Below are 14,710 nucleotides of genomic sequence, written 5' to 3' on the forward strand. Positions count from 1 at the left end.
GAAAGTGCTCTTGTACACTGACCTGGAGGTTTCGTTTACTCTTTCTGATGTTGTGCTGCAATAAAAAATTGTTTTCCTGGGTAAAACGGCTATATTGATCATCCAGTTGTGACAGGAGATTCTGGAAGAGCAACGTAGCCATTGAAAAATCTTCAGCAGCATGGTCCCTGGAAGAGGAAGCAGGCAAAACAATAGCATTCGCATGTCTTCCATCTCTTTATATTGCACAAGCCCCAACATGCTTCAAAAACCCAATTTATTTTTCTTTGCCGTTCCGCTTTGCTTAGCAGTCACAAACCGACCCAACTTTCCAATAGTCCCCAAAGTACTCTACACCTGGCAGGGGAACCCATAATGAATACACCTGAACAATATGGGCTGCTGTGCCAATAACAGACCAGCTGGTTGAGCCACAACGGAGGAGGAGTATCACGATGGACATTCCAATTCAGTTGCACATACTTTTTTCGCTTTGATTATGGCTGTATTTTTATGCATTGTTAAGATAAGAATTTGGAGTTTTGCCTATGAATAGGAATTGCATGCGCAAACTGTAACTCAAGACAAATTCTAAAATACCGGATAAGCCACAAAGAAGTCCAAGGGTTAAGGTGGAATTGCAGTGTAACTGAATAAGATTTATTTTAAATATGCTGCTCTGCACATTAAGACTTCTCAAGTAAAACAAAATGCTGATTTATACCAGCTGCTCATGCTGAGCACTTTCCTCAACATGTGCGTGGTTCAGAATTTTTGTTATGTGCTGTTATGAGATTGAGGTAGCTTCCCATTTCATTTACAATATTTGGTTTAAGAATATAAAATACGAGACTGCATAATCCAATGGAATTTACTTCCTCAGCCAACGATTCAGCCAAAGTTCCATTAGATTTGAGAGAAATAATTCTCATGATTGCTGACTGCACTCTGCTCCTGCTTAGAATCATAGCCTTACAGTATTTTTGGATATCTTCCACAAATTGAGACTCTTACCAATCTTGGCTTTCTAGCCACTGTGCCAAGTATTGCCTGATCTCCATAGGAAAACTATCATCGTAGAGCTGATGCACAAGTTCCAAGAATTTAGAATCCAGCTGTTGCAGTTTACACCACTGACTCATCCTGCGGAATCAAATGTCCAATTATGTAATTAAATATAGGTCTTATTTATTCTTCAATGCAATCAGTAAAAATTTCAGTTAGTTAATAAAATGCATTATCTGAAAGCACATTTCCTCTTTTCTTATTTACCTAATGCCATACTAACACACAAATTCTCTTTCTCTTTCATTAATATTAACCACTGGTGTGTGTGTGTGTGTGTGTGTGTGTGTGTGTGTGTGTGTGTGTACGGGGGGGGGGGGGGGGAGATGTCAGTGGACATTACTACTACCATTTGTTTCCAGAAGTGGCCTATTTGGAAATAAGACTTGAGGACTCAGGATACCAAATTAGCTCTAAAAGTTCTTATTAATACAAGAGAAGTATCAGATACAGGAAAAATAACTATTAAATATCCAATCAATCTAATGTTATTCTCAGTGGACCAAGTGCAAACCTTACTTAAACTTGAAAAGATGTGACCAAGTCCGAGGCCTCTCATTTATGGAGTTCCTCAGGGGTCGGTCCTCTCACCTCTCCTGTTTAACATCTATATGAAGCCGCTAGGTGAGATCATCCGTGGTTTTGGAGTGGGTTATCATCAGTATGCTGATGACACCCAGCTTTTCATCTCGACCCCAAACCACATCAGTGATGCCTTTGACGTGATGTCCCGTTGCCTGGAAGCGGTCCGGGAATGGATGGGGAGGAACAGGCTTCAACTCAAACCGGACAAGACTGAATGGCTGTACATACCAGCATGTCAGGATATTCAGAGTATTCCATCCCTTAATATTGGGGGCGAGTTACTGCCCCCCGTAGATAGGGCTCGCAACCTGGGTGTCCTCCTAGATTCACAGCTCTCCTTAGAAGATCACATAGGAGCTGTGACTAGGGGGGCTTTCACTCAGGTTCGTCTGGTGCGCCAGCTACGACCCTATCTGGACCTGGATGCCTTACGTACAGTCACCCATGCACTTGTGACCTCTCGTCTTGACTACTGCAACGCTCTTTACATGGGGCTGCCCTTGAGAATCACTCGGAAGCTTCAGCTGGTACAGAGTGCAGCTGCACGGACGCTTTTGGGGGCTCCCCGATACTCCCATATTACACCTCTGCTTCGTGAGCTGCACTGGCTTCCAGTTGCCTTCCGGGTGAAATTCAAGGTGCTAGTGATGACATACAAAGCCCTACATGGCATGGGTCCGGAATACCTACGGGAGCACCTACTGCCAGCGTCAACACCCCTCCGTCCTGTGCGCTCCCACAGAGAGGGCCTCCTCAGGGTGCCACCGGTCAGAGAATGCCGGCTGGTGACCCCCAGGGGGAGAGCATTCTCGGTGGGTGCGCCAATCCTCTGGAACCGCTTACCAGCCGAAATCCGGATGGCCCCCGACCTTCGCACCTTTCAGCGAGATTTAAAAACCTATCTATTCCAGCAAGCCGGCCTGGCCTGATAGATTTGGGGTTTTATTTGTAGATCTGGGGTTTTATTTGTTTTATTGTTGGTTTATTGTATACTTACTTTGCTCTGTACACAGCCCTGAGTCCTCCGGGAGAAGGGCGGTATATAAAATGAATAAATAAATAAATAAAATAAATAAAAGTTACAAGAATAGGGTTGCAAACCACATGCAGTGTAATAAAAGTAGAATAAATGATAAAACATGCCGTGAGTTTCAGGTTTATATGCAATTTCCTGTGTACCCCAAGAACACATACTGCAGCCCAGACTATGATTGATTCAGGGTTTATATAAACTATAGTGCATCAAATATAAAAAAATGTCTGGTTTTACATATCAGTACCAGAAGAAAGGGTTCTAGAAGGCTGGTTCTCAAAATTCTTACAGAAGCAAAACTGTGGTATATTTGTCATATCAGGTTGATCCATCCAGGAAGTTTGCTTTATGTACTATACAAACCTTATCAATTTTAGTTTTATTACACATTTAAACAATGGCATGCATTGTTGCTTATATACAGATAAGGTCTGTTCCTGTAATGAAAACCACATTATATTAGTCTCTGCCATAAGAACCAAGTTACAGGCTGTCCTCAACTTATGTCCGCAATTGGGACAATTGCTAAGCAAGGCAGTGGAGCTCAATTTTATGAACTTTTCTGTCATGGTTAAGTGAATCATGCAGTCTTTAAGCCAATCTGGCTTCTTCCACTGACATTGCTGGCCAGAAGCCGACTGTGAAGGTTACAAATGATGATCAATGATCCCAGGATCCTGCAACCCTCCTAAATACATGCTGTTTGCCAAGCGCTCAAATTTCGATCATGTGATGGTGGGGATGCTGTATGGGTTATAGGTATAAGGACCAGTCATAAGTCACTTTTTTTCAATGCCATTGTAACATCAAATGGTTGAGAAGTACCTGTATTCGGGAATTAAAGATATGGATATCAATGTAAACTATAATCATCTGTCAGGCTTCAAGTATTGATGTTTCCCCCTACAACAAGAAACCCATTTATACTCCAACAAGCTGCAAGCCATCATTACAGCTGCCAAAGGGGAACCAGTTGGTCCAACAGTCATTAAGTGCAAAGGCTGTAGTCAAATACCAGGTTTTGGATTCCTCCTAGTAGCTACTCCTAAAGATCACCAAATGCCACAATGCTTTCTCCCAAATTATTCTAAATGGCTGGGTTGTGTTTTTTTTTCTTTCAAAATGCCACTTTCAAAAATAATCTGCAAAATTCAGCTGCAGGATAGCCTGATGAAAATCTCTCGACTAAGCTTGGGACTAAACAGTTCACCAGAAGTGACCCAATATTTCAGGTAGGGGAAATAAAAAAACATTTTATTTTCTTGGGCTCTAAGATCACTCAGAGGACGACTGCCGCCATGGAATTAAAAGATACTTGCTTCTTGGGAGAAAAACTATGGCAAACCTAGAGCGCATAAGCAAAGATGTCACCTTGCTGACAAAAGTCCGTATAGTGACCAAGCTATGGTTTTCTCAGTAGTAATAATGCATGGCTGTCTATCTCTGGCCAAGGAAGGATAGTCAATATAAAGTTTTCTCTAATCATTATATTAGGGATGTATTGATAAACTCTTGGCGTATGGTGAGAGGGTGGATCTATACAAAGATACCTGGCTGGTTTACTCCTTTGGAAGCTGTAACTTATTCAACGTTACACAATCCAGACAGAAACTATAGGTATAAAGATCTCATAGATCTGAGAGGCAATCTTAAATCCAGGGAGGAGTTACATTCTGGGGGTATAGAGTTGGATTGGTGGTCGTATTCTCAAATGAGCTCAAGGTTTAATAGGGATAAGCAGGAATTTGGAATCAATATAATCCCACAAGAATTAGACAAGATTTTATGGGGAAGTGATGCTAAATTTTTATCTAAGTCCTATAATCTACTTTTGTTCCATGGGATGGAAGGGGAAACAATAAATGACGTAATGATTGCCTGGGGGAGAAATATTGGTCGCACTATAGAATTAGAAGAGTGGGAACAAATTTGGAAGAAAAATATAAAATTAACGTTAGCAACGGCATTTAAAGAAAATATGTACAAAATGTTGTATAGATGGTACTTAGCTCCCGCACGAATTTCAAAAATGTTTCCCAATGCAAATGACAAATGTTGGAAATGTGATTCTGCCAGGGGCACTTTCTACCATCAATGGTGGACTTGTCCAAAGGTTAGGCGTTACTGGACCAATATAAAAAATTGGTTATTTCAAATAACAGGATATGATCTTCAATTGGACCCAGCTATTTTCCTCTTGGGGATGAAGCCACAAGAAGTACCAAAAAATGTTTGGTATCTAGTAATACATATTACAACAGCGGCGCATATGATTTATGCGCAATATTGGAAGACGATGGAAATCCCTCGAATGACATATATTCTCAAAGGGAAAAGTGAATCACTTTTCAATAAAAGTTGGGACTCCTGGTATTCATGGTTACAAAATAGAATATTTAATCTCAACGGGGGAAATACCAAATGATTGTGTATTTTTATTTGAGGTATAGAATCTGGAGATATATACAATTATAGATTTCTAATATTTGGTAATTAAAGGTTACTTAGCCTGGGATGCACGAGAAAAAGAAATTAGGGGTAGTATTACATTCCCCGGTCCTGTCTAATGTTGTTTTTTTGGTGTCTAGGATGTCTTGGTGTTTTTCTATTTGATGCACTTTTCAGTACTTTGTAATAATGTTCTTGTTTTTTTTATTTAAAATTTGTTTAATAAAAATTTATAAAAATTAAAAAAAAATAATGCATGGCTGTGAGAGTTGGACCAAAAGGAAGGCTGGGTGCCAAAAAAACTGAATTATGGGTTTGGAAAAGACTGCAAGGAGATCTAATCAGTCAATCCTAAAGGAAATCAAACCTGACTGTTCTTTGGAAGGACAGATGCTAAAACTGAAGCTCAAATACTTTGACCACTTAATGACAGGAGGGACTCATTGGAAAAGACCCTGATGTTGGGAAAGATTGAGGGCAAAAAGAAAAAGGGGTCCACCGTAGAGGATGAGATGGTTTAGATCAGGGGTCTTCAAACTTGGCCCTTTTATGACTTGTGGACTTCAACTCCCAGAATTCCTCAGCCAACATGCTTGGCTGAGGAATTCTGGGAGTTGAAGTCCACAAGTCATAAATGGGCCAAGTTTGAAGACCCTTGGTTTAGATAGTGTCATCAACGCAACGAACATACATTTGGGCAAATTCCAGGAGACAGGGGAGGGCAGGGGAGCCTGGCGTGCTATGGTCATGGCATCACAGTCGGACACGACTTAACAACAAAGAGCAAAAAAAAATCCTGGGGAACCGAAGGCAAAGGGATCCATTCTTCTGCCCTGTTTGGCAGGGAGGCGTCTCAACTCGGGCGTGTCCAACGGACTTCTCCACAGCCGGCATTCAAGCACCAGGCTGCACCCCTGCCCTACCCTGCAACAGCACACCTGACAATTAACCAGTTTAGCAATCCTAAACGAAAAAGACACCACCACCTGGAGACCGATAATGGGATTCTGAAGGCTTGAGGAAATTTAAAACAACAACAACAACAAAACAACAACAACAATTCCAGTCCTTCAATGCAACCGGTGAAGATCTCGGAGGGAGGCATGCAAAGTCTCCCGCACAAATGCCGCCTGAGGACACCGACTTAAGGCAGACTCCCTACCTGTTGCTTTCACAACCTTCGAAAGAACCGGAGATCCCGCACCGTCCCCCAAACGCCTTGCTTTCTCTTAAAACGAAAGTACCTTTAAACGGGAAGTAGCAAAGCACGACAGGAGGCGCGCACCAATCCGCGACAAGCTAGTTAAGGGAATAGCCAATCAGATGCTTGGCTGAAGGAAACTGGCTGTTACGAGGAGGTGTCCTCCTCCCTGTTTTCTATAAATAGGCGGCAGGAGGCGGAGGAGGAGGAGGGGGGGGGAGAGGTTTTTGAGTCCAGGGAGAGTTCTCGCTCAATTTGAAAAGCTGCTCGGCTAGTACTATTATAAACAATTAGCTGGGTGTCAATCCTATTGAATTCTGTGGCATTATTAGGTACGATTGACTGCGTGAACGTTTGCTTTAGAAAGACCCGCGCAGGAAACGGGCACAGATGCGAGACAATTCCGAGCAGGCAGGCAGGCACGAACTTGGATGGTAAAAAGCATTCAAAATATTTTCAGAGGCATCAAGGCTTCCGAAATGAATGCCACTATATCAACATATTGGTTCCTCTAAGGAATTATTATAATCAGTTAGGTCCTCAAATGCTTGGTTTCAATTCTGAACAGAGCGGAGCTCCTGTCGTCTGAAGCCGAATGTTATACTATGTTACGCTTAACTTGGAAGCCTTTTTTATTTAAATATTTTTATTAAATTTTAAAGTAAACACTTTCTCTTTACTCTTTTCCCATTTTCTTAATTGTTTTGTATCTGCCCCCTAGAGAATTTTAATAAAATTATTTTAAAAAGCTTTGTTTTCACCTTAAGTTTCAGCCTTTGGAGAATACATCACTAGGCAATTTTTAAGCCTGACGCTCAGTTGAGGGAGATGTCATGTAGGTCACAGGCATGAAATTGCTGCCAGAAGAAAACCTCTTCAGCCACAAGCAGTCACGTTATCATGTAGTTTCTTTAACCAACCGAAATCGGCCTCCTACTAAACTAAAACCAAGCCAAAGCCCTTGCAGAAAATCCTAATTCACACTTTGACCAGAAATTGGCTGAAGTTCTCCCACAACCTTATGGCAAAACGTTCATAAGAATCAAACTGAGAACGTTGGATTTAATTGCAGCGCAGAAACGGGAAAGATGATCCGTGTAGATTTTCTTTGTGCAATTGACTTTAGCTAGAATTGATCCAGGGACTACCAATGCCATCTACACCCGCCTGGCGCCTTGGGACTACAACTCCCATGGCCAAGCTGACGAAAGGTTGCTTTAGTCCCCTAGCCTGCTTGGCGGGGACGGAAGGTTACCAGCATCTACCGGTACTGCAAGTGTGATCGGTTCGATTTTATTTCTTCCCTGGATCGGATTTCTCCGAACAAAAATAAAATATGCCGAGGCCAGGCACACGATAAACGATACCGAGATAAACATATTTTTTTTGTTTATCTTTTATTTTTCAACTTTGATTCTTTTCCCCGTATGAAGAAGGCGGATCTAAGGCTCTTTCATCGCGTTGGCGGGAGGGGAGAGCTATAACTAGAACAGCCTAGGCACGTGTTTTCTAGGAAAGAGCGCCGGGTCTGGGAAATCCGTCTGGTGCAACGAAACTGAAAGTTAAAAAGGATCCGGAGGGAAGGAAGGGGAGGTGAGTTGGCTTTTTTTTCTTTTTTTTCCTTTTTGCTTTTGATGGAAGAAAAAGACGGTGCTTTGCAAATGTGTCCAATCTTGACCAAAACTCTCCTCTCTACATGGGCGCGTTAAAAGAGTCCCATAACGGTATTTGTAAGTCGGCGAATAAGGAAATCCACGGAAGATTGCTAAATGAGATGACACATTTTCATTTGCCTTGTCTGCTCGACCATAAACGGGGGCGTCAGGCTTTCTTTTTTTTCTTTTTTTTTATTAAAAAGTTTTACAAAAACAAAGTTTTACAATATATCCCCAAATCCCCCCCACCCCAAATCCGCCCACTCCCCCCCACTTCCCAGAGCTAAATACAGGATTATAATTACAATAATCATATTCTAAATAAAAATTATGCATAATATACAATTAACCAAATTCATAATGTGCTTTAACTCCCCTTCAATATAACTACAAACAAAGTACCAATAACAATATCCCACTAAAATCTACTCATAAGCTAAATGGAACTTTTTAGTCCCATATCTGTTCTGAATATAATTTATCCATCTCCTCCAAACTGAAATATATCTTTCCTGTGAATGATCTTTCAAATAAGCAGAAATCTTAGACATTTCTGCAAGATTCGAAACCCATTCTTCTATAGTAGGCAAACTGTCCTTCTTCCAATATTGTCCCACCAGTAACCGTGCTGCTGTTATCATATTCAACATCAAATTAGTTTCTTTAACATCACAATCTACAACAATACCCAATAAAAACAATTGCGGAGAAAACTTTATCTTTCTCTTAAAAATCTTTTGAATGTTCCACCAAATTTTGATCCAAAAAGCTTTTATATTTCTACAAGTCCACCACATGTGGGGGGCGTCAGGCTTTCAAAGGGACGCGCTCCGACTTATTTGTACTGTACAGGAGTCCCTCTCCAGCATATATGAAGTGTGTGTGATGTACGGAAATGAGAAAGAAACGTGAGAGCCTGTGTGAGTGCTTTTTGCTCACCAATTTGGACAAATAAAAAGTTCCCCACCCTTAAAAAATCAGCATCATATATTCCACAAATCACTTGTTTAGGCCTGCATAATATACACCTTGTATTTCCTCTTATCAAAAAGAAAGAAAGATTCAATCTAGAACTAAGAAATTTCCTGGTAGTGAGAACAATTAACCAGTGAAACGGTTTGCCTCCTCCTTAATGGTACTAGGATCTCCTGCTTGGGCAGTGAGCTGGACTAGAAGACCTCCAAGGTCCCTTCCGACTCTACTGTTCTGTATTCTGTAGACCTGTTGCCAATAAGTGATTTAAAGTAAAACAGACCTACACGAAGCCCCCTAAAGGGATGTTGTTTGTAAATTATTAGTTTCCTTTTGGTGCTTGATCAGGTGATAAGTTTCCATACCAGCAGGTTTGAAAGGTGTGCAAGGCTAAAGTTTAGACTTTTCCCCTTAATCGGAACCAAGAGGTCAGCATTTATTTATATATACACTTTTACCCTGCTTTTCTGCCATCTCCTTGCTCAAGTGAATATAAAGGACTCACTATAACAAACATGAAGGCATTAGCAAATATCCATACAATGCAGTAATGCCAAATGTGTGGTGCATTAAGACTTTGGGTCAAAGAGTTCCCAGTTGATTGATTGATTGACTCCAGTCTCCAAACTCCTGGTGAGAAATGTGTATCTCTTACCCCAAAATGCCTGTAAGAGAATGCCTGTGGGAATGGGAAGAGTTCTGCAGAATACCCAAACTCCAACCATTTCCTTTCTAGCTATTTGCATTCTTCCCTTACTGTATCCCCAGGGACTCAGATAGGTTCCGTTGACTGATCTTCAATTTACAGTAAAGGGAAGTGGGGTGTCCTGTCCTACCTAAAGCATGTTCCCTACAATGTTTCCTCCAACCATTTCCTCCATCTAGGCTGGATTAAAGGATCTCATAATTCTCAGTGTGACCACTGGCCCTATAGCCTGGGGGCCCGTAGCTATGTCAGTCCAAGGCTATTATTATTATATGGTGGAAGGATGAAGCTAAGATGGCCAGCTTTTATCTACCCAACACTTCAGGTTTTACAGTTAAACAGGGATTGACTAGGCTGCACTCACTCTCGTGAAATATACGTCCAAGGTGTTCTGTACCAGCCTGCTACCGGCCCTGCAGAAAAGGCATGGACAACCCCTTTTTACAAGAAGGCAAGAGGCTGGAATTACGCCTGCCAAATTTATTACCACAAAAACAAACGGAACAAAACAAACCAAGGAGCTTTAAGAAACATGAACTATCCAAGCGGTTGCCTTCAGCAAACCAGCCCTCCCACACATTCCCCTTATATAGAGTTCAGGGCATGGCTTCTCTATGCCTCCTTCCGAGGAGCCCCATTGCCTTCCTGTTTACTCCTAATTGACTGCCTCCTGCGTTGGGCGTCCTTGAACAGGGCCAGCTGTGGGTCATCTTCATCCACACTGTCAGGCTCACACAGCTGGGTCTCCGTGGTGACCAAGTGGGAGGGGCCTGGCTGAGGGCTCTCATCAGCAAGATCTTCAAACCCCTCATCAAGGTCTTCAACACCCCCCTCCTCCTCTGAGTCATCCGACCCAACTGCCGAACCCACAGGCTGACCCTGAATCACAACACAAGGGTAATGTTGCAAGGTATAATCTGGGTCAGTCACCAGGACCAGAGATTTAGTTTTCCTAGCTTTCGGACTCGTGCTGAAGTGTTTTGACTCTTTCTGGAACAGGAGAGATGCCAGGATGCCACAGTGCTCATAATGAACAAGTTACCAATTAGTACACATCCTTGCTAGCTGACAGAAAAGCAGAGATGTATCAGTCCTTGTCTGATAGGTACCTCAATGTGCCCCCCTCATTTTACATGGGGAAGGGGAGACTCCTTTCTTCTCTGTAAGAACATAGCACTACTTCTATTCTGGCCTGTCTGGTGGAGACCACCAAACTACAGTTGCATCGGAATAATGGGAACCGAGACAACTGGTAAACCAGACATTCTTCAAAGAGGCACACAGAGCAATAGATTATCTCTGGTAGTTGCTACTTGGAGCAGAAGTTGGAATGAACAGTAGGAGAAAGGTGGAACTCGCCCATGATTGTCTAATGGAGAGAAGGCACATTATGCAAGCAGCTTTGCACGCACACACACACACACACAAACACACACACCTGGCACAGCCTTAGAGAAAATGGCTTATCTGGCATAAAAGTTTAAATTTATGGCTAAGAAGCAATTAGCATTTGGGACTTTCCTAGTTCACCACTTTCATTATTACCCATTGTGCTGCCTCAGTAGTTCTGAACATAGCTGACAAATATTTCTAAAAACAATTCAATGGCATATATTGAAATACTTTTTTTTTTGTAATCGCAATTTACGAAGGCAGCCTTTATGGGAACCTCTGAAAGTGGGGATCCCTTTGATGGTGATAATCTTGGCAGTCAAAGCAAAGGAGACAGCACTTTCTTGCAGACTACTGCTTCTTATAGTCAGTTGGTCTTGATAACATTTATGAAGGCAAAAGGAGAGGGATTTTCCAGAAGCACAAAAGTTTACAGTAATGAAAAAACTGGGACAGCACAAAAATCTGACCTACTTGACACAAAACAGTCATGCTAATGTTAGCCAACTTTGCTTTCTCAACATTTAAAGCTTTACGGGCATCATAAAACAGGACATTTTTACTTCTATGGTTAATAATTGTCTTGTACAGTGGGGTCTTAGGATGCTGTTGGGTTTGCTGTACATTGCCCAGCTGTTTTATAATAATAAAGGTTAGTGTAATGTATTGGACTTGCTTTGTTAAGGGAACACCACGTGGTAAATGCTGGAGGGCTGTTTGAGCAGGGAAGCTGGCTAATTTAATTTATTTTAATTTTATATTGGATTGTTTTTAAATTTTGCCTTGTAAACCGCCCTGAGTCCTTTGGGAATAGGGTGGTATATAAACCGAATAAATAAATAAATAAATAAATAAATAAATAAATAAATAAATAAATAAATAAATAAATAAATAAATAAAGAAAGGCTCCCAGCCCCTCAGACAACCCGTCTCCAGTGCCGCTATTGGTTGTCTCTAGGGCGGCAATGGGTTGCTTCAAACCTATTGGCCGCCGCCTAGGGGCCAGGGTATAAATTGCTGCATCTGCAGCCCTGTTCCTTAGTTCAGATCCTGCATGCAATAAACCATGATCTTTGCTGAACTCACTCGCCTCGTCTTCATTCCTGCGCAACGAACCCAGTACACAACAGTTAGAACGAAAACAATACATTACTGTAGCATTTTCATCTCAAAACATAGTTCATCTCAAAATTTTCCAGGAGGCAAAGTGCAAATAAATCAACTTTTACAAATTGATGATAAAGAGATGCCAGATCCTTTTTCTCCTGAAGTGCCCAATGCTGGATACGCTGCAACGTGCTTTAAACTAGTTTCAGGCCGGTTTGAAAATCATCATAAACCAACTTCATTTTGTGTTTAGGTATAAACTGTAAACTTGAATCTTCATAGCTGTACACTTTAGGGATTTTCAAGAAGTCATAGTTATGTCAAAAAGGCAAATACCTTCCCCCTTTCAAAAAGGCAAATACTTCCCCCTTATACATTCTTCTTCACTTTAGACTCCATGAAGACTTTTCATAGCAAATTTGTCTTTCTGTTGCTTTTGCTTTTGTAAGGAAGTCATAATTGTTATCACAGAATTGCACTAAGTTGAATGTCCTGATATAGAAAAACCCTTTGTGTGAAAGTCAATGGATTTTATCACAACAGTGGCAAAATTTAGTCAGAGATTCCCGTGGCAAAGAGCTTGATGAGTGGGATAGTTTACTGTATACGATTGCCTCCCTTCTCTACTTCCTTACCCCTCAAATCCATCTCTGGTTATCCCATAAAGGCAGCCTCTGCAAAGACTAGTAAAATGGCCTGTGATGAAATCAAGTATAAGACCACCACCCCTTTGCTAGAGTGATTTTTCTCTAAAGATGGTAGCTAACCTTGAGAGTTAGGGTAGCACAGTGAGAAGGAGAAAGGCTCAAAGGGATAAACGGCTTGAGGGGATGGGGGGAGATAATTGGGAGTTTTTTCTTCTGTAAAAATTAAAGACAAATAAGCTTGCACTAGTTTGAGTGTTTCTTAAAATGTTAAGAAACCCAATTTTGCCATAATTAGAGGGTGTTCTTGGAGTTACAAGTAAGTAGTTCAGGGGCCATGTGGAAGAATAATATATATACCGTAGGAAGTGTACTATGATCTCAGTTATTCCTGCCGTTCCTGGTTCTATAGAAGCATTATGTGATTGTAATTTTGTACATTGACTATGGTTTTAATAGAATTCAATACATTTTTAGATATTGGGGAATTGTAAGAATGGCTGGAGTGGAGAGACCTATAAACAGCATAAACAAGCAAACAAGTAACTCAATAAAGTTAGAAAGTGTTTAAATAAAATCAGAGTTTTGTGCAACAGCATTGGAAAAATATAGCATAATAATGTAGCATGCTATATAAATTTAAAATACTGGGAAGTATTTTGTTTCCTGATTTGGAACATCACTTTCTGGGGAAACTAGATAATCCAGGGGCCGCTTTGGATTTCAGCTGTCTGACAATTGCATTTTGCTATTACAGTACCCTGGTTTCAAATAAAAATCTACAATATATAATGTGTTTCACGTTTAATCACACTGCTGTTGAATTTCCATAATATGCTGTCTTAAAACTTTGTCACTTGTGCACAATTTGGTATAAAAGCATACTGAACTATCACAAAAATTAGGATATATTGAGAAAGCATAATCTTTGTGGATGTGTGTGGATTGGACTAAGCATCTGACCTAAACTATCAAACTATGAAAATACTGCATTAATTTTGCATTTAATAGAGTTGTGAATTTCACTTCCTATTCTTTACACATGAAGTAATGTTTTTATTTTCAGGTTTGAATAAATCAATTTCTCTAATATCTAAACTCTGGAAATGAAAAATAACTTAACTGAATAAGCCACAAGTGGATAGGTCCGTGGAATAAAACTGACCATAAATTTTGATTTATGTAATTATCAATATATACAAGATAAATCATATTAACAACATTAGAGTTCATGTGATGTGAGAATTCATCCTAGTTAACATCAATAAAAGTTTGAACAGTACAGTATATACTATGTGAGGTTCATTCAAGCCATGTCAAATCACTAAATGAACCAGATCAAATATTTGTTTAAGCAAATTAAGAGTTACAGTCAATATGAGCATTCTGTATATCTCTTGGAAAAATACATTAATACAGCAGGGAAATTAACATTGTCTTATAAACATATATTAATACACACAAACGTTCATCTGTGTTTTAAAATCTTCAGTATCTGAATGTCACTCAGCTGCATATGGAGAATTCAACTGCAAGAGAACAAAGATATGTTTGTTGGAATTAAGAGGTATTTTTTCTTAAACGCAATATGAACCACAGCTTCTTGAAAATAATTAAAATGCCAATTTGACTCAACTTATTCTTGTAATTAAAAAAAAGATGAAAATGCCATGGATCTAATGATTGGTACTGCTTAGAAGTTAAAAGACATTGGATTTTAGTGACTTCTCAAGCAAGCTCTTTATTTTAATTAGTATCACAGATGTCTTCAATCTCATATCAGTCATTCAGCTTATCTGAATGGAGAAAAATACTCAGGCATTTTGTGTCGTTGTGTACAGCATAGTGATTCATGGATAGGAAAAATAAAAGCAGGGAGATGTCTGAGGAGAAAGATAATGGCCAAGCATGTTAAAAGCTATA

At 40.4% G+C, this 14,710-nt stretch overlaps 3 protein-coding genes across 6 annotated transcripts in view; 1 reads left to right on the forward strand and 2 right to left on the reverse strand.

Annotated features, from left to right (window-relative positions):
• Positions 1-6,349, reverse strand: part of STAT1 (signal transducer and activator of transcription 1) — a 39,895-nt gene extending 33,546 nt beyond the window's left edge. Inside the window, exons 1-4 of one of the 2 annotated variants that reach the window (XM_081329582.1) lie at positions 6,273-6,326; positions 2,627-2,644; positions 994-1,122; positions 23-167 (exon numbers count right to left, since the gene is read on the reverse strand). In XM_081329582.1, coding sequence (XP_081185708.1) covers positions 23-167; positions 994-1,121 — 273 coding nt within the window. In that variant the 5' untranslated portion in view covers position 1,122; positions 2,627-2,644; positions 6,273-6,326. Of the gene's footprint in view, positions 1-22; positions 168-993; positions 1,123-2,626; positions 2,645-6,272 lie in introns of both variants that reach the window. The other variant, XM_081329581.1, reaches the window with a different exon arrangement.
• Positions 1-14,710, forward strand: part of GLS (glutaminase) — a 348,826-nt gene that overhangs the window by 116,806 nt on the left and 217,310 nt on the right. The window lies entirely within an intron of this gene.
• STAT4 (signal transducer and activator of transcription 4) overlaps positions 13,938-14,710 on the reverse strand; it is a 43,754-nt gene continuing 42,981 nt past the window's right edge. For both annotated transcript variants that reach the window (XM_081322297.1, XM_081322296.1), the window contains one exon: positions 13,938-14,316. In XM_081322297.1, coding sequence (XP_081178423.1) covers positions 14,290-14,316 — 27 coding nt within the window. In that variant the 3' untranslated portion in view covers positions 13,938-14,289. The remainder of the gene's footprint in view (positions 14,317-14,710) is intronic.

This window comes from Vipera berus (genome assembly GCF_964194415.1).
Source record: "Vipera berus genome assembly, chromosome: 1".
NCBI classification, from domain to species: domain Eukaryota; kingdom Metazoa; phylum Chordata; class Lepidosauria; order Squamata; family Viperidae; genus Vipera; species Vipera berus.